General features: G+C 44.7%; 2 protein-coding genes across 2 annotated transcripts in view; one reads left to right on the forward strand and one right to left on the reverse strand.

Moving 5' to 3' along the window:
• Window positions 1–17,317, reverse strand: part of desmb (desmin b) — a 27,404-nt gene extending 10,087 nt beyond the window's left edge. Inside the window, exons 1-3 of the mRNA XM_032506204.1 lie at window positions 17,306–17,317; window positions 14,487–14,495; window positions 1,442–2,031 (exon numbers count right to left, since the gene is read on the reverse strand). Of these exons, the coding sequence (XP_032362095.1) occupies window positions 1,442–2,025 (584 nt within the window). The 5' untranslated portion in view covers window positions 2,026–2,031; window positions 14,487–14,495; window positions 17,306–17,317. The remainder of the gene's footprint in view (window positions 1–1,441; window positions 2,032–14,486; window positions 14,496–17,305) is intronic.
• The window catches only part of dnpep (aspartyl aminopeptidase), a 21,537-nt gene continuing 7,404 nt past the window's right edge, over window positions 5,969–20,101 (forward strand). Inside the window, 12 exon segments of the mRNA XM_032506206.1 lie at window positions 5,969–6,086; window positions 6,522–6,612; window positions 8,823–8,911; window positions 9,989–10,102; window positions 11,530–11,655; window positions 12,878–13,002; window positions 13,481–13,565; window positions 13,952–14,059; window positions 14,927–15,004; window positions 16,553–16,633; window positions 18,824–18,863; window positions 18,866–18,916. Of these exon segments, the coding sequence (XP_032362097.1) occupies window positions 6,081–6,086; window positions 6,522–6,612; window positions 8,823–8,911; window positions 9,989–10,102; window positions 11,530–11,655; window positions 12,878–13,002; window positions 13,481–13,565; window positions 13,952–14,059; window positions 14,927–15,004; window positions 16,553–16,633; window positions 18,824–18,863; window positions 18,866–18,916 (994 nt within the window). The 5' untranslated portion in view covers window positions 5,969–6,080.

Here is a 20,101-nt window from a genome sequence, read left to right on the forward strand (position 1 = left end):
GTGTCTCCACGTCTGTTATGCAACAGTCCAACACCTCCACGCTTCTGCTGTCAAGCCATGGACGACAACAGCCTGCCGTCATGGCTCTCAACCAAACCATATGTCACGCCGAAGTTTATATCTTAGGGATTTCTGACGATCCTCGGCTCCGTCTGCATTAATTCAGGATTGTTTTTTGGGCTTTTCCACCTTCAATTTGTGACAGGACAGTTAGGTGAAAAAGGGGAGAAGACATGCAGGAAGTCATCACAGGCGGGATTCGAACCCTGGACCTCTGCGCCGAGGCGTGAACCTCTCAGTACACGTGCGCCCGCTCTGCCACTGAACCAACCTGGGCACCTCTGCATTGCTTCAGACCATCTTGTTATTGCTCTGCTTCCTAAAACACACTCTGCAGGACGCGTCTCAGCCAGGGGGCGAGTTGAACCTCCGCTTGTCTTCTGTCCCGCTGCATCAACAATGAGTCATCCTCCATCTTCTTTCTACAAAGTGGAAACCTATTTTTGTCTTTTTCGTGGTAAGCAGCAGCTTCGTGACAACTGCATTGGAACATGAAATCAGGACCTCGACCAGTATAGCCAAAACGTCTAAGAAATGGTCTGAAGAATGGTCCGAAACTTTAAGTATATATATATATATACATCCACCTCTCCATCCACACCTTCATCCACCTCTCCATCCACACCTTCATCCACCTCTCCATCCACACCTTCATCCACCTCTCCATCCACACCTTCATCCACCTCTCCATCCACACCTTCATCCACCTCTCCATCCACACCTTCATCCACCTCTCCATCCACACCTTCATCCACCTCTCCATCCACACCTTCATCCACCTCTCCATCCACACCTTCATCCACCTCTCCATCCACGCCTTCATCCACCTCTCCATCCACCACTTCCTCCACCTCTCCATCCACACCTTACCATCCATCTCCACCACCCTTCATCCACTCTCATCCAACCTTCATCCAACCTCTCATCACACCTTCATCCACCTCTCCATCCACACCTTCTCCATCTCCATCCACACGCTTCATCCCACTATCCATCCCGCCTTCATCCACACTTCATCCACACCTTCATCCACCTCTCCATCCACGCCTTCATCCACCTCTCCATCCACGCCTTCATCCACCTTGTTGTCGGTGTAAATCAGCAGATGATTTATTCTCTTTCTGTTTATCGGACTTTTAATGTCAAAATACCTGTTTTTTCTCCCTCTTGCTGAGAAAATATTTTTAAAAAATGTACAGTATGTATACTTTCTGTCATGAACTCACACACACACAATTCCCTTAAAGGGCAAACCCACACACACACACACACACACACACACACACACACACACACACACACACACATCCTCTTAAAGGAGCCCACACATACACACACACAATTCCTTAAAGGAACACACACAGCGTCTCGCCCCTCCCACCTGAGTTTGAGCTTGTCTACGTCGTCGAGCAGGTTGTCGCGCTCCACCTCCATCCGAGACCTCTGATTGGTCAGAATCTCCACCTGCCTCCTCAGCTCGCCCATCTCCTCTTCGTACAGGTCGGCGATGCGTGTGGGCTCGCGGCCGCGCACGCGCTCCACCTCCACCGCCAGCGCCTGGTTCTGCTGCTCCAGGAAGCGCACCTTCTCGATGTAGCTGGCGAAGCGGTCGTTCAGGTGCTGCAGCTCCACCTTCTCGTTGGTCCGCGTGGTCAGGAACTCCTGGTTGAGGGCGTCCGCCAGGCTGAAGTCCAGCGTCTCGCCCATGCCGGCGTAGGAGCGGCCGACGGAGGCGCGGGTGGAGGTGGTGCCCAGGGGCTTCCCGAAGTAGCTGGAGGAGACGCGGTAGGCCGGCGTGGAGCTGCTCCGGGTCACCTCGTAGACCCTGGAGGAGACGTGGCCCCCCCCGGCGCCGCCACCGTGGCCCAGCAACGAGCGGTTGAGGGAGGGCGAGGCGTAGCTACCTTGGCCGAAGTGGCGGCGGTAGGAGGAGGCGGTCTGGGCAGAAGAGCTGAAGGAGGCCATGTTGGACTGGGGAGCACTGGAGGAGAACTGTCTGCCCCCGGCTATTTGTAGTTACCCCTCCCTCGCTTCTTACAACGTCCTCCCTGTGAAGGCCTTCCTTGTCTCTCTCTCTCTCTCTCTCTCTCTCTCTCTCTCTCTCTCTCTTTCTGTCACCTTCCTTTTCTCCATCCATCTTCTCCTCCCTAATTTGTTCCCTCTCTCTCCAAATGTTCACTTTCTCTCCCCTTTCTCTGCCCCCCTTCCTTTACCCTCACCTTCTCCGTCTACCACTTTATTCTTTATTTCATTTTCCATCTTTCTCCATCTCTCGTCCCCTTTGTCCCTCTGCCACTTTCTCAATGTGTCCACATTTGATTGGCCTTGTTGTGCTTTGCAAGATAAGATGGCCGTGGAGGTTGTACCCTACTTTAGTTTTTATTATTTTACATTCCTCCGTCAGTGCTTTGCTTCTTGTGCAGCTACACGTGCTACAGACGTTTGGTCTGAGTCACATATCCATGAGTTTGAAGGCTAATCAAACCGCAAAACACTTCACGCTAGTTTAAAACTACAAGACAGGGATGTAACTCTGCAAAGTTGTGTACGGCAACCAGGAATGCAGCAGCTTGCATTCCCAGCTTTAACTTATTTCGTAGGGCATGCTGTGTTTGCAGGAGTCCTATGCATTGGATATGGAAAATGGGAATGCATTGGAAATGAATGAGTTTGACTGCTTTTTTGTCTCTAAATGTGACCAAATCTTAACCACAGTGAACTTTAATGTGGGCGTTGATGACAAACGACCTCCTGAGTCATTTAGTTTAGGAGACTTGTTGAAATCCTTCCCCCTGCGTCTGTGATCTCATGACATAACGATGCGAGGATGCGAGGATGGTGCCTTTGAAAACTGTGTCGTCCTCACATGGTGAGGCACGGCAGGTTGTTAATGACGCCGCCTGTGGGAGTGTGTGTGTGTGTGTGTGTGTGTGTGTGGGGGGGGGGTGTAGCTTTGACTGACCTGCCTTAAAAAGGAAAACTATCCCATCCTGAGGGACGTGCAGTGTGTCCCTGCAGGCATTCCCAGGGCAGGAGAAAGACAACATTCCCAAACAATGTGCCCCGTTACTGCTGACGTCATTAGAGGGACAGGGAAGTGGATTTAACCCCTGTGTGTTGTCCTCGGGTCAAATTTGACCCATTTTCAGTTTTTTCATCACAAAAAATGGGCTTTGGAAATAAACTAAAAAAATGTCAACAATAGAAATATCAAATAACTTTGGAAAAAACATCAGAACAAAGCATCCACAACACTGAAAAAGTGACAAAAATGTCAGAAAAAGCGATAACTCAAGACAAGACATCACAAGGGTTAAAGGAGGTTTTCCTCTGCCAGCTGTTAAATGTGCTCTAATTTTGTGTTAAAAATGTGTTCAAATGGAGAGAAAAAACACAATTTCTGAATGTCTTTACATTTCCAGTAGTCACTTTAGTCACATTTTATCTAAAACTTGGTTTGAGAGAATCAAATCAGCTGCAAAATCTGTGGGTTGCAAACCGTTTAATACAAATTTTCTTGTTATAAAATCCCACTTTAATCTGTGCAGCATCAATTTATTAAATATATTCTGTATGTGTGCCCATTGCATCCCAGCCCCTGCACCTCCAACAAGCCTTTATTTGGTGAGCTGTGAACTTAATGGAAATTACTATTGTATTAAAACATGTACACAAGTAAGAAACTAACAATAAAAGTGTGCTATTTCATTCATATTGAAGCTTAAGATGCGTCATGGTGATTGTTTTCCTTCACAGATTTAAAAACAATATAAACCAAACGTAAATTGTCTTGTCATCATTGTGTTGTTGTTGTATAACTTTGGTCTGGCCTGTAGATTTAATCCTTGAATTAAAGTCTTTAGTCGGTCTAAAGTACTTTAGTCTGGAGCCCAAAAAGCCCAAAAAGCCAGTTACTTTCTTTCTAAACTGTGTGGTTGTGCCCATCATAAGAAAAGGCTGTTACCCTTAGTCAAATACCATTGAAATGCCACCAGTTGGCACCAGTCAAATACCATTAAAAGGCATTTATGGACATGTAATAAAGTACATTTTTTTTGCTTTTGAATGCCACTTGGTGTCATGTGAAAGATGTTTGTAAAGATAACTTTTAACTACACACATTGTGATTTCATTATAAGAAATCACTGTAATTCCCATACAGTGAGATCTACTGCAGCCTGTTGCTCTCACATCTATTAATAGAGGTGTGTGGGTGGGTGTGTGGTGGTGTGTGTGTGTGTGGTGTGGTGTTGTGTGGTGTGTGTGGTGTTGTGTGTGTGGTGTGTATAGTGTCTGTGTGTCGTGTATGTGTGTATAAGTGTATGGCTGTTTGGGGTGCATGTGCGTGTGTCTGTGTGTGTGTGTGGTGTTGTGTGTGTGTGTGTGTGTGTGTGTGTGTGTGTGTCTGTGTGTCTGTGGTGGTGTATAGTGTGGTGTATGTCGTGTGTTTGTGTGTGAGTCTGCGTGTGTCTGTGTGTGTGTGTGTGTGTGTGTGTGTGTGTGTCTGTGGTTGTCTGTGTATATGTGGTCTGTGTCGTGTTTGTGTGTGCATGTGGTTGTGTATGTGTTGGTGTGTGCGTGTGTGTGTGTGTGGGTTGGTGTGTGTGCGTGTGGTGTGTGTGTGTGCGTGTGTGTGTTGTGTGTGGTGTGTGCCTGCATGGTGTGTGTGTGTGTGTGCGTGTGCATGTGTGTGTGCGCGTGTGTGTGCAGTGCGTGGTGCATATATATGTGTATATGAGTGTGTGTGTGCTGTGCGTGTGTGCATATATGTGTATATGAGTGTGTGTGCTGACGTGTGCTGTGTGTGTGTGTGTGTGGTGTTATATCGCCCTGGGCTTCCTCAAGAGCAGCAGAGCCGCTGTGAGCTGACAGCTGACATAAACATCTCTTCATCGTTTTAAGACTCTGCTCCTCTTCCTCCCCCCCCCCCCCCCCCCCTTGTTGTTTCAGGTCTATATAAGGCCGGTTCCTGTGCCGATACGGTGATGAATGGCTGCATCGGGGGAAACAAAGAGTAGACTAACATGAGTCAGAAAAAGATACAAATGTGAACAAATTAAAATCAGAGAGACAGAAAGAGAGATGGATTCAAAATAAAAAGCATAATTTGGCAATAATCATGACTCCCTGGCAACAGGAAAATATCACCATTGCATTCCTTAGTGGTTCCTTAGTGACCTTAGTGGTCCCTAATACTGTATCTGAAGTCTCCTTTATATAGACCTTAGTGGTCCCTAATACTGTATCTGAAGTTCTCTTTATATAGCACCTTAGTGGTCCCTAATACTGTATCTGAAGTCTCTTATATAGACCTTAGTGGTCCCTAATACTGTATCTGAAAGTCTCTTATAGACCTTAGTGGTCCCCTAATACTGTATCTGAAGTCTCTTTATATAGACCTTAGGTCCCTACTACTGATCTGAAGTCTCTTTATATAGACCTTAGTGGTCCCTAATACTGTATCTGAAGTCTCTTTATATAGACCTTAGTGGTCCCTAATACTGTATTGAAGTCTCTATATAGACCTTAGTGGTCCCCTAATACTGTATCTGAAGTCTCTTTATATAGACCTTAGTGGTCCCTAATACTGTATCTGAAGTCTCTTTATAAAGACCTTAGTGGTCCCCTAATACTGTATCTGAAGTCTCTTATATAGACCTTAGTGGTCCCTAATACTGTATCTGAAGTCTCTTTATATAGACCTTAGTGGTCCCTAATACTGTATCTGAAGTCTCTTATATAGACCTATGTGGTCCCTAATACTGTATCTGAAGTCTCTTATATAGACCTTAGTGGTCCCCTAATACTGTATCTGAAGTCTCTTTATATAGACCTTAGTGGTCCCCTAATACAGCGGCGGGGCTGTGAAATGTGTAATGATGTAATTCCACCGCCTCGCCGCTAGATGTCGCTGTCGCGCTGCGTCTGGAAAACAACGCCTGGTTCTTTCTCTGCAGCCGTCAGCTGATCTGGGTTATCGGGCTGTGCTGTTGCGCCGGAGTTTGAAAGTGTAATTATTAATGCAGGTAAGTGCCATAAAACTTAATATGGTTTCTGTGGCACGGGGAGGTGTTGCTCCCTCACCGAGAGCTGCTTTGACCTTTTGACGGCAGAGGAAAAGGAGCGAAGAAGAAGCTCTAGCTGCTAGCTAGCAAAGGTTAGCCAAGCAGCACTGCGTCCTTTATCGGACAAGCGTTGTCTTTCGCGCGATATTGTCAATTATATTACAAAGTTAAGGGGCACATTATTTGTTATTTACCACTTTGATAGTTCTTATCTTATTGGCTTTTTGTATATGCCTGGTCTTTTGAAAAAAATAGAGAAATAAAAGCTGAAATCTCGCGATACGTGTCCGACGTTGGAACTAGCAGCCGGTAGCTTCTTGCCTTGCTGTCTCATTCCTGGCACACTTGTGCATTTCACTCGTTATTTCCCCTGTTTTTTAATCTTTCTTTATCCAGTCTTTGGTCATGAAGAGCTCCAAAGAGGCCGTGCAGTCCGCAGCCAAGGAGTTCCTGCACTTTGTCAACAAAGGAGTGTCTCCATATCACGGTAAAGTCCACAAAAACTGGGAATTTATCCTTTATAATTTCTCCAGATATTGAAACTGACACGAGTAAAAGTACTAAAAACAACACTGAACATACTCCACTGCAGGTACAATTCTTGCATTCTCTTGCTGAAGTGAAATGTAGTCAAAGGACATGAGGTAAAAGTGTGTATTGTGCAATAAAAGCTCTTCTTTCAGTGTTTATATCTGATTATTTTGGATTAAATGACTGCTGCAATAACGTGTAAATTGCATTTTACTGATGGAGATGATTATATGTCTCATACAACACTCGTTTTTAAGTTCATGCTTGAATTTGTGATCTCTACAAGAACATGTTTAGATGCTTTAATGGTCAAAAAAACAACTATTTGTCTGAGTATTTGTGCATCACGCTCCGGTTTTAGCTCCTTAATCTCTTTATATTTCGACTAAATTTAAAGTTCTGTTTACAGAACCACACATTGCACTTCCTATCATTTCAGATTAAGAGTTTAGATTTAAATAAGAGAGATGTTAGGAGTCAGATATGAAGTAGTTTATCGTCCAGTGGGAGAATAAAATAAAAAGTGCGTGAGTCAGCGTTAAGAAGTCGAGCCGATCTTGAGCTGAACGGGTGACTTTGAGCTTGAGATAAGATAAAAATCTATGCAGATTAAAACCGATATTTCACAATGTCTCCTACCTTTGACCTTTGACCCATGGTGTCCCACAGAGTGTCTTAACCCTTGTGTTGTCTTCGGGTCCCAAAGGACCCGTTTCAAAGTGTGTTGTTTCAGAAATATGGATTTCTTTCAACCAAATTGCCCAAAAATAACACGGATGCTTCCATCCGACGTTCTTCAGGTAAAATGAATGATGACTTTCATTGATTTTTTTGGGGTGTTTTATTTAATTTTATAGCATTTTACTTCTTTATTTTATGGTTTTTAAACAGTCTCCGGACTAAACTTTGACATCTACCCATCTGTGATCCACTCTACATCCTCTGATCTTAACTACTAGTCAAAATAATTCATAATTTCTACCTTTTTATTTAAAAACGTGTGTATAATTTGATATAAATGAGGTTTGTTGACCATGAATTCCAAGAATAAGTGTAAAACCTGTTATCAAACCAGCTCAGGTTTTTTTTTTTTTAAGTGCCAAAAGCTGGAAAAAAAGCGAGAAATAAATCAGAAAAATGTACAAAAACCTCAGAAAAGCACAAAACAAAAACACAAATTTGACCTGGAAGGACACGTTTGTGGTTAATGGGAAGACAACACGGGGGTTAAATGATGATGAAAGCAAAGGTCAACGTTGTATATGTTATTACTGGAGCGCTTGGACATGTTTCAGGGATTTCAAGATTCAGGCATGGAAGATTAAGTTATTTTTGTTAAAATTTGATGGATTTATCAACAAATGGTCCCAGTCTTAAAGTCTAAATTTGAAGCTGTTTCTTGCATTTCTTTCCACATTTACAGCCCAATTTCTTTACTTTCAATGGAAGAAAAAGAAGAAAGTTACATTTTTTTCTACCTTAAAATCAACGGCTTTTCCTTATTTTCTGTGATAAACATGTATTCCTGCAGATGAAACCGATATTTGACAATGTCTCCTGCCTTTGACCTTTGACCCCTGGCGTCCCACAGAGTGTCTTAAAAGATCATGAAAGCAAAAGTCAACGTTGTATATGTTATCACTGGAGCGCTTGGACATGTTTCAGGGATTTCAGAAAAACCCTGATGAGTTATTTTTGTTAAAATTTGATGGATTTATCAACAAATGGTCCCAGTCTTAAAGTCTAAATTAGAAGCTGTTTTTGCATTTCTTTCCACATTTACAGCCCAATTTCCCTACTTTCCTTACTTTCAGTGGATCAGTTTTACCTTTTGGAGGAACCTTAAAGTTCAACAGTCAGTCAGTCCACACACAAAATACAGATTTAATGACTGACAACGATGAAAAATGAGCTGAAATGTAAAAAGCCAATAAAACGCTGGTGCAGGGAAGTCTAATCTAATACTGAGCAGTCAGCAGAGCCTCTCAGCAGAGACTCTCTGTGTGTTGAAAAGCTGAAAGTCATGAAAAATGATAACGCGATCAAATTAATTTAACTGCCAGCAGACGGGTGGAGCTGCTCCCAGCTCTGATGACAACTCTCTGACTTTTACACCACCCGATAACCGTCACGCTGTCTCTTCTTCTTCTTCTTCTTCTTCTGCAGTGGTCGAGGAGTGCCGGCGGCGGCTGTTGGCGGCGGGCTTCATCGAGCTGAAGGAGTCGGACCAGTGGGACATCAAGCCGTCCAGCAAGGTCAGTCGGGGGTCAGGGGTCCTCTGCACGAGGTCGGTCAGGGGTCCTCTGCACGAGGTCGGTCAGGGGTCCTCTGCACAAGGTCAGTCAGGGGTCAGGGGTCTGATGCACGAGGTCAGTCAGGGGTCGGGGTCCTCTGCACAAGGTCAGTCAGGGGTCAGGGGTCCTCTGCACAAGGTCAGTCGGGGGTCAGGGGTCTGCTGCACGAGGTCAGTCAGGGGTCTGATGCACGAGGTCCAGTCAGGGGTCGGGGGTCCTCTGCACAAGGTCAGTCGGGGTCAGGGGTCCTCTGCACAAGGTCAGTCGGGGGTCAGGGGTCCTTGCACAGGTCAGTCGGGGGTCAGGGGCTCTGCACAAGGTCGGTCAGGGTGTGCACGAGGTCAGTCAGGGTCAGGGTCTCTGCACAGGTCAGTCGGGGTCAGGGGTCTGCGCACAAGGTCAAGGGGTCAGGGGTCCGTTGCACGAGGTCAGTCAGGGGTCAGGGGTCCTCTGCACAAGGGCAGTCGGGGTCAGGGGTCTGCGCACAAGGTCAGGTCAGGGGTCAGGGGTCCTCCTGCACAAGGTCAGTCAGGGGTCAGGGGTCTGCTGCACGAGGTCAGTCAGGGGTCATGGGTCTGCTGCACGAGGTCAGTCAGGGGTCAGGGGTCCTCTGCACAAGGTCAGTCAGGGGTCAGGGGTCTGCTGCACGAGGTCAGTCAGGGGTCAGGGGTCTGCTGCACGAGGTCAGGGGACAAACGTGTCAACATCAGCTGGGCGATGTCTGGATTTAAGCCGTTTGACAGATTGTTTTTCTCTAGCCAGCTGGGTGTTAATTGTGATATTTAAAGGTCCATACGGAAAAATTAAACAATTTACAGGACTTGAAATGTTCAAATGGTTGAGTAGTTTCACATTTGGAATAGAAAATCGGCAGCCGGTATTGGTCATCAGCTAAAGTGGATGTATCGGCTCAAAAGAAATCTGTTTCGCTCAATATGGAAGAAGATTTATCCAACCAATCTCCTTCTCCAAAGGTGTTAAAGGCATTATTTCCACCTGCAGTTTGGTGACTAACCCGTGGTTCTCGTCTCTCGTTAGTACTTCGTGACCAGGAACTTCTCCAGCCTGATCGCCTTCGCCGTGGGCGGACGCTTCCTGCCGGGAAACGGCTTCTCCATGATCGGCGCCCACACAGACAGCCCCTGCCTCAGGGTGAGAGCCCGCCCACTCCCGCCTGTCAATCACAGTCTTTAGACTTAGACTTCTCTTTTATTAATCCTTTTGGGATGACTCCCGCAAAGGAAAGTTGACATTTCCAGCATCCGTTTTAGCAAGAAAATAAAAAAAGACAGTGTAAAGATGACAAAAATAACAGTAATAATAATATATGATACCAATAAGAACATTCATCAATAGAAAGACATAAAAAAAGACATTAGCCATAAATTATCACTTGAAAGTTTATCTTTCTTACATCGCTGAGCAGTCAGAATAATCTACTACTATGTCAAATCTGAACAAATCTGAGACGTGTGACAGTTTTTTAATAATGATGTTTCTCCCTCGGATGTTTAAGACTCTTGTCACAGCGTGTTGTGTCCTGTTTGTTAAGGTAGACGTAACGGTGCTTTGATGCAACAACGCAAAAATAAATATAAAATAAATTGAAAATCTCAGAAGTCCAGCATCCAACATAAAACATGAACGGTGGTAAAAGTAATCAACGCACCACAGCTATGTTTTAGATTGTAGAATTAACCCTTGTGTTCCCGTCAATCATGAAAAAAAGTCACTTTTTCTGACATTTTTGTCACTTTTTCAATGCTGTGGATGCTTTTTTTTTAATGTATTTTCCAAAGTTATTTGATATTTCTAATGTTGACATTTTCAGCCTATTTCAAACGCCCATTTCTTGTCATGAAAAAACTAAAAAACGGGTCAAATTTGACCCGAGGACAACGTGATTTATAGTATGCTACCGACTCTTGCTTCATTACTCTAATTACACATTCAATCAATTTAATTTTAACGTCACTTACACCGCAATATTGTTTCTTGTATCATGGCAACCGCACTTTAAAACACCTTTATTTGACGCCACTTTGCTTACTCAGTCTACCATATAATCATATAGTCTATTGTTTGCCTGTATTTCTTGTGTGTTTACTTGTTTTTGTTGTTTTTTTGTTGTTATTTAAGAAGAAAATGCTGCTGCTGCAATAAGGAAATTTCCCCGTTGTGGGATGAATAAAGTCTGATCTCATCTAATGAGGGTTACACCCTTCAATAAGTCATCCGTGCATTCATTAGAGCAGGGGTTCCCAAAACTTTCAGCCCACGACCCCCAAAGTAACAAGCAAGTGACTCGCGACCCCCCCCCCCCCCCCCCCCCCCACTATAAACGTAGATAAACATTGCAGGCGTATCCAAACACAAGCATGTTGACGACACAAAATACACAAAAACAGTTTTATCTTGTGTTAAAATCATGGCTAACATATGCTATTTTTAATGGTTTTAAATTTTTATTTTTATTCTGGAATTCAACTTGCGACCCCCCCCCCCCCGTGGGTCCCGACCCCCACTTTGGGAATCACTGCATTCGGTCATCAGGTGTGAGTCTGTCGTTGTGTTTCCAGGTGAAGCCCAGGTCTAAGAGGACGAAGCAGGGCTGTCTGCAGGTGGGGGTGGAGTGCTACGGCGGCGGCATCTGGAACACCTGGTTCGACCGGGACCTGACCATCGCGGGCCGCGTCATGGTCAAGGTACCACGATGTAGGGGTCCAAGCCCGCACCAGGGCTGTGAACCCCTATTGTTTTCCTAGGGATTCTCCTTCTCTTCCTCCTCTATTTTCCATTATTCTTCTCCACATAAAACTGCCGCTGCAGCCTAAACCGTGACCATAAACACGGTGGCGACGCGCCGTTTTCACGACCTCAGATGCAAAAAAGAAATACCCACGTCCACCACTAGGTGGCGCTATAGCAGAAGAAGCGCATTTGGCCCTATAACTCCCAAACCGTACATCGGAAATTAAAAAACCTTATATCCACGCGTTCCCTGGATCCTACTGGATCTCGTGATTTAGGCCACGCCCATTTCCGCCTAGATTTTAAGCGTGAAAATCGCGATATATCAAAAACTACTTTTTCGAACTCCTTCTAGACCGTGCAATGGATCTGCACGAAACTTGGCACATAGCATCTCCAAACCGACCTGACAAAATGTTGTAAAAAGATTTATTATAGAGTAAAAATTGCGCATATTACGCGCAAACAAATGTGTGTAGCTAACTACGCAAAACACAGACTTTGCGATATCTCGGCCAAAATAAATGCTGTCAAAGCCGAACTTTAGAATAATACTTTGCATGACCCTCTAAGGCTCTAAAACAAATTTCACAAACATTATTTATATTATTATTATTGTTGTTGTCAGGACTGTTGTATCTGTAATATAACCACAATCACTGTAGAATCTGGACAGTTTCATGTACTGACACTGGAGTATTTTGTGAGTTACAGTTCCAGTTTTGTCTTAAATGGAAAGCATTAAAATAGGATGTGAAAGTGCCATTTTCAGTTTAAATAGCTTAAAACTATTAAATTAAATAGCTTAAAGGGCAAGGCAGCTTTATTTGTAGAGCACATTTCAGCAACAGGGCAATTCAAAGTGCTTTACACAAAATCAGTTAAAAAAACAACAAGAAATAGATAACACGTGTGAATCAACAGTTAAAAATAAGAACATTAAGACACATACAACACAAGAATAAAAAGTTACAGTGCAGCATAAGAAATTAAACATTAAAGAAATGAAGAGTCATTTAAAGAAAGGTCTTCAGCCTTGATTTAAAAGAACCGAGAGCTGCAGCAGATCTGCAGGTTTCTGGGAGTTTACTCCAGATATGAGGAGCAGAGAAACTGAACTTTAGTAATTGTTTGTTTAGAGATTAAAACCCAGATGTGCGTGTTGTCCTCCCCCAGAAAGACGGCCAGCTGGTCCAGAGGCTGTTCCACGTGCCGCGGCCTCTGCTGAGGATCCCTCACCTGGCCATCCACCTGCAGAGGGACGTCAACGACGCCTTCGGGCCCAACAAGGAGAACCACCTGTCAGTAGCAAAACCAGCAAAAATAACAAGATTATTGGATTCATGTTTAACTTTAAGTGAAATCGATTTAACAAAATGTCAGGTTTATTTTGCTCACGTTAAATGCACTTTTATCTTTTAGCTTTTTCAGTCCAGTCGTCTCTTTGTTAGATTATTCTGTTTTCGACTTCTCATTTTGTAGCACAGTTTGACTGTGTGTGTGTGTCTTTGTGTGTTCTTGTGTGTGTGTGTGGTGTGTGTGTGGTGTTTGTGTGTGTGTGTGTGGTGTGTGGTGTGTGTCTCTCATCTCTATCCTGTGTCTGTCTGTCTGTTTTCTTTTCTGTGATGTTTTTGTGTGTGTGTGGGTGTGTGTGTGTGTGGTGTGTGTGTGTGTGTTGTGTGTTGTGTGTGTGTGTGTGTGGTGTGTGTGTGTGTGTGTGTGTGTGTGTGTGGGTGTGTGTGTGTGTGTGTGTGTGTGTGTGTGTGTGTGTCTTTTCAGCGTGCCCATCATCGCCACCGTGGTTCAGGAGGAGCTCGAGACGGGCTGCGCCTCCTCCGGAGACGCTGCCTGCGCCACGAACACGGTACACACACACACACACACACACACACACACAGTAGATAAGTCATTGTGCTCAAAGTACAATGAAAATCTGTTTATCAATGTGCACAAAAATTAAATAAATAGAACAACAGTCTCTTCTCTGATTCCTAATGTTTGCGACTTCTTCTTCTCACTGCCCACGTGGCCACGTAACTCCCAGAAGAATTCACCAGTTATTAGCTTTACCGACTGTTTTGGAGGCTGTTTTTCTGCCAAATTTGCACCCCCACTTGTTTGCAACTTCAGTTGCAAAAGCTAGAAAAAGCTTTGAAAGATGCCCAAATGCTCAAATAATGACTGTTTTTATTTTTCTAAAAGTGTTTGATTTGAGAATGAGAGATGTCGTGTGGTTTCCTGCGTCCGCAGGTGGAGAAGCACCACCCAGCGCTGGTGAACGTGCTGTGCTCAGAGCTGGGCGTCGAACCGGAGACCCTGCTGGACTTTGAGCTCTGTCTGGCCGACACTCAGCCCGCGGTGAGTCTGCCCGGCAACCGGTGACCCCCTGTCACCTGGACCAATCCAACACAGCAGCAGAGTCTCATAAATATGAATTATGCAAAAAACACTGGCACAGAATCTAGGAAAACCTTTATTTTAATATTGTATTAAAGGGATAACTGTGGAGGACTTGTTGACATCATGTGCAAACATGTTTTTATTTAATAAATCCACAATATTATCATTTATTATTTTTGTTTACGGGTCAAAATCAAAGTCAAAGTACCTTTTATTAGTCTCCCTAAGGAGAAATTCAGTTTGGACATTTGGACACAACGACAAGCCCGGGGTTAAAAATGATTAAAAGATAAATGTACAGTCAACCGATGAGCTACTCAAGGGGCAGATTTACTATTTTAAATATTGAAATAAGTTAAAAGCCATACTTCAAAACAAAAAAAACAATTCAGAACTCGTCTTGTCTTTGACTACAGACAAACTTTCCCAATAATAGTTATTATTTTCAAGCTTATTATTATTATTATTAAACTTGAAAAAGTATCTTGAGCATTAATTATTTCATGACAATAAAATGTGAAATTACACTTGAAAGGTGTCATTTATAAATAGTTTTATTTGAGCCAGTGGAGAATATAGAGACTGATCATAATAGAGACTGTTTATAAGATAAAGATATGACTTTATTCATTAGAGGAAAATTAAATTAAGACTTTTAACAGCACAAAACAGAAAAGATAACTCTCAGTATCTGTAGATATCCTGTATTCCTCCGGCCTAACAAGCTTCTCTATCCTCCTGAATCATATTTCATCTGTTAGATGCTAGAACGAGCCGTGCACATCTTGTTTTTCTTCTTCTATGGTCTTCCTCTCGTCTCTGCAGGCGTTGGGCGGTGTGTACCAAGAGTTCATCTACTCTCCTCGTCTGGACAACCTCCACAGCTGCTACTGCGCCCTGCAGGTCACAATCCAGATTTACCTCCTTAGTTTTACCACTTTGGTCTGTTTTCTTCTTTTCAGTAGTCTCTGGTTGATCCTCTGCTGAAGTCTTGGAAGTCATGTTGCCCTCATGTTGCCCTCATGTTGCCCTCATGTTGCCCTCATGTTGTACTCATGTTGCCCCATGTTGCCCTCATGTTTGCCCTCAGTTATCTTCATGTTGCCCATGTTGCCCTGTTGCCCTATGTTGCCTCATGTTGCCCTTGTTGCCCTCATGTTGTCTTCATGTTGTCCTCATGTTGCCTCATGTTGCCTCATGTTGCCTCATGTTGTCTCATGTGCCCTCTGTTGCCTCATGTTGCCCTCATGTTGTCTCATGTTGCCCCCATGTGCCCTATGTTGCCCTCATGTTATCTCATGTTGCCCTCATGTTGCCCTCATGTGGCCGCATCATGTTGCCTCCTGTTGCCTCATGTTGCCCTCATGTTGCCTCATGTGTCTTCATGTTGTCCATGTGTCCTCATGTGCCTATCAGTTGCCCTCATGTTGCTCATGTGTCTTCATGTTCTTCATGTTGCCGCATGTTGCCCTATGTTGCCCTCATGTTGCCCTCATTTTGTCATTGCATGTTGTCCTCATGTTGTCCTCATGTGTCCTCATGTTGCCTCATGTTGTTTCATGTTGCTCATGTGCCCTATGTTGCCCTCATGTTGCCTCATGTTGCCCTCATGTTGCCTCATGTTGCCTCATGTGCCCTCATGTTGCCTATGTTGCCCCAGTGTTGCCCTCATGTTGCCTCATGTTGCCCTCATGTGTTCATGTTGCCCCATGTTGCCTCATGTTGCCTCATGTGTGTCTGTGTCTCATGTCGTCCCCTGTCGTCCTCATGTGTCTCATGTTGCCTCATGGTGTCATCATGTTGCCCTCATGTTGCCCTCATGTTGCCCTCGTGTTGCCTCGTGTTGTCCTCATGGTTCTCATGTTGTCCTATATCAATGTTCTTTTAATTCCCCAAAATAACATGATTGATTCCAACGCTCTTTGCCAAGTACAAATCTTACTTTCATTAATTTTGGGTCTATTTATTTATAGCATGATAAAACAAAGTGAAGTGTTGTTGAAATAGTATTGAGTAAAAGTTGCATTCCAGTCTCGTGATTATCATCAACATCCATTCCTTTAATTTTAGTCTCAATAATTCCTAATTTCTGCTTTTCTAACTCAAACATTAGGTATAATTTCCTATAAATGAGGTTTATTGACCATAAAATCTTAAAATAACTGTAAAACTAAAGTTAATAAGTTAGTGTTACGTAAAACCATTGATAAAAAGAGCCAATAAAAGTGTTGATTTTCAATTTTGACGGCGAGACGACACGAGGGTTAAACAAAAAAGCCAAAACGAATGGATTCAGATGAACCCAGGAGCCGTTTTAACACCTGGAACGATCTTAGTGTAGCTCCTAGCTCGAAGGTTTTGAGCGAAAAACCCAAATCCCAGTGAGACAACAGTCCCTTTTCTGGTTTCCACGCCCTCATGTGTCTCTGCCGGTCTGCCTTTGTCTCTCAGGGGCTGATGGAGTCCTGCTCAGGAGACTCTCTGGCCAAAGACCCCAACGTCCGCATGATCACTCTGTACGACAACGAGGAGGTGAGTGTGAAGGGAACTGAACTTATGGTTGTCACCTGGTGTCTCCAGAACAACAGGTTTGGGGTTTTTCCACACACAAAGATCTAAAAAAAAACGTCCTCTAGCCCCCCCAGTAAGAGCGTTCGCCCCATGTAGGCTGAGTCCTGCAGGGACCCGGGTCCAAATCCGACCTGCGACCCTTTCCCGCGTGTCACCCCCCCTTCATGTCTATCCACTGTCACGTGATAATAAAGGGAAAAGCCCCAAAAAATAATCTTAAAACATAAAAAGGCTCTAAAAACAGCTTGTAGGAAACGAGTTGGGCAAAACAAACACACACATAGTCAGTCTAGTCACACGTTACGTCATCATTATTATTATTATTATTATTGGGCAGTTTGTCATCTGCAAATGCTTCAAAATAAGAGACTTTAAACTGAACTGACAACTGGAAATCTTGAAAGACGGAGACTGGAAACTCATTGTCTCTTAAACTGGATCAGAAGAAGAGTGAAATGAGTTGAACGAAGTGACTTTGAAACTTTATTTCCCATTAGTCGGTAATGATGTGTTCAAGACTGTAGTTGAGTCATGTTACCATCACCACAGCTGATGTTATAAAGTAGTATTAATAATAAAAAATAGTAATATTTAACTTCATAGCTGTTGGAACTTGTGCTGAAATGATATCACAGTCTGGGGAGCCACAGAAAATGAATGTCTTCGTTAATGATGTATCACTTATCAAGTGATTTATCAAAGAAAATGTCAAACGTTGTCTGGTTCCTGCTTCTCAAATGCCAAGATTTGCTGCCTTTCTCTATTTTATATAATTGGAAACTAAATGTCTTTTGGCTTTTGGACCGTGTCTCGTCGGGCTCTAGGAAACCATTTTCTGACATTTTGCCGCCTAAACAGTAAGAAAACATCAGTTCTGCAGAATTAATCGCGATCTCGTTTCACCCTGTTCACGATTATCATTTTTAAATAACTTAATGACTTTGTTTTTCATTTAATTTTACGAGCCGACGCTACGACTTTCTTCTGGGATTTTTAAACACTGATCGTATAAAATAAGTGGTGTATACAGGTGTACAAAGTAGGGGGGGAGACAGAGAGACAGAGAGGCAGACGGAGAAGAGACACAGAAAGACAGGCAGAGAAGAGAGAGAGAGAAGAGACAGACAGAGAGAGAAGAGACACAGAAAGACAGGCAGACATGAGATAGAGAGAACAGACAGACAGAGAAGAGACAGACAAAGAGACAGAGAGAGAGAGAGCAGACATACAGGATAGACAGAGCGCAGACAGACAGAGATTAGACGAGAGAAAAGAGCGAGTAATAGCATCAGACCCTAGAGAAGATGACATACACATAGACCCGAGGAGAGATATAGAGCGAGAGAGAGAGGAGACAGACAGACAGACAGAAACATGAGACAGATAGACAGACAGACAGAGATGGACAGAGAGAACACAGACAGAGCACAGACGCCTAGACAGAGCGGAGGTGACGACAGAGACGACGAAAAATACAGACAGAGACATCAGATCAGACAGACGAGATAGGCACAGACAGACAGAGAATAGAGAGACAGACAGAGAAGAGACAGGACAGACGAGAGAGACAGACAGACAGACAGACAACAGACAAGACGAGAGAGACGACAGACAATAGAGAGACAGACAAGAAGACAGACAACAGAGAAGAGAACAGATAGACGACAGACAAGAGAAGAACAGAGAGAACAGACAGACAGAGAAGAGACAGACAGAGACGAGAAGACAGACAGACAGAGAGAGAAGAGACAGATAGACGACAGATGAGAGAGACAGAGACAGACATGAGAATTGTAGCAAAGGTGTGGAGCAGGAACATGGAGGGCAGCAGGTGACTCCAACCACAGATCCAGACTCCCCAGATCCAGACTCCCCAGATCCAGACCGCCCAGATCCAGACCTCCCAGATCCAGACCCCCGTCCCACTCCAGACTCCCAGATCAAGCCAGACACACCTGCAAGAGGTCTCCAGACCTGTGTTTGCTCAACGTGCTAAATGTGCCAACAACATCATTTTTGTTTACCAGTGTGTGTGTTGTCATGGTTCATGTCTCCACTACACATGTCACTTGGTAAGAAATAGACCCGTGGTGAGCCTCATGACTAGTCTGAGTTTTAATAATGCGCGTGTTGTGGTCTCGGGTCCTGCAGGTGGGGTCCGAGAGCGCCCAGGGGAGCCCATCCAACCTGACGGACTCATCCTCAGCCGCCTCTCCGCCTCCGCCTCCAACCGCACCTCCAGCAGCCTGCACAAGAACCGCAACTCCTTCATGATCATCGCCGACATGGCGCACTTGCCGTGCACCCCAACTACCCTTCAGTCTTTAACACCACACACACACACACACACACACACACACCACCAAAAAACACACACAAGCAACCACACACATTGCGCCCTCATGTCACCTGAGGCCAGACACACACACTCACACACACACACACACACACACACACACCACACACACACAAATGCCCTCAGTTCCACCTAGGATACACACACACACACACACACCACACACACACACCACAACACACACACACACACACACACACCCAATGGCCCTCTTGTGCTACCTGAAGCACCAGACACACACACACACACACACACAACAAACCACACAACACACCCACACACCCACACATGCCCTCATGTTTCACCTGTAGGCCAACACACACACACACACCCACCACACACACCACACACAGACACCCACACCGACACACACACACACACACAATGCCTCATGTGTCTCCCTGTCAGAACACACACACACACACACACACACCCACACATGGCTCATTGTCCACCTAGGCAGACACACACACACAACACACACACACACACACCACACACACACACACCACACACACAACACACACACACACACACACACACACACACACACACACCAATGGCCCTCATGTTCTCTACCTAGGCCAACACACACACACACACACACAACACACACACACACAATGGCCCTCATGTGTCCACCTGTAGGCCAGACACCACACACAACACACACACACACACCCACACAACACACACACCACACACACCCAACTGGCCCTCATTGTCCCACCTTGAGGCCAGACACACACACACACCACACACACCCACACAACAACACGACAATTGCCCTCATGTGTCCACCTAGAGCCAAACAAACACACACACACCAACACACACATCACAACCACCCACCACACACCAACAACACAATGTGCCCTCATTTGTCCACCTGAGGCACAGACCCACACAAACAACACACAACACATCACACCACACACATGGCCCTCTTTGTCCACCTGAGGGCCAGACACACACACACACACACACAACCAGCACACCTGTGCCGCTCATAGTGTTCCACCTGTCCAAACAAACACACCACACCACACCCACACACACACACACACACACAC

This window comes from Etheostoma spectabile, chromosome 24, assembly GCF_008692095.1.
Source record: "Etheostoma spectabile isolate EspeVRDwgs_2016 chromosome 24, UIUC_Espe_1.0, whole genome shotgun sequence".
NCBI classification, from domain to species: Eukaryota; Metazoa; Chordata; class Actinopteri; order Perciformes; family Percidae; genus Etheostoma; species Etheostoma spectabile.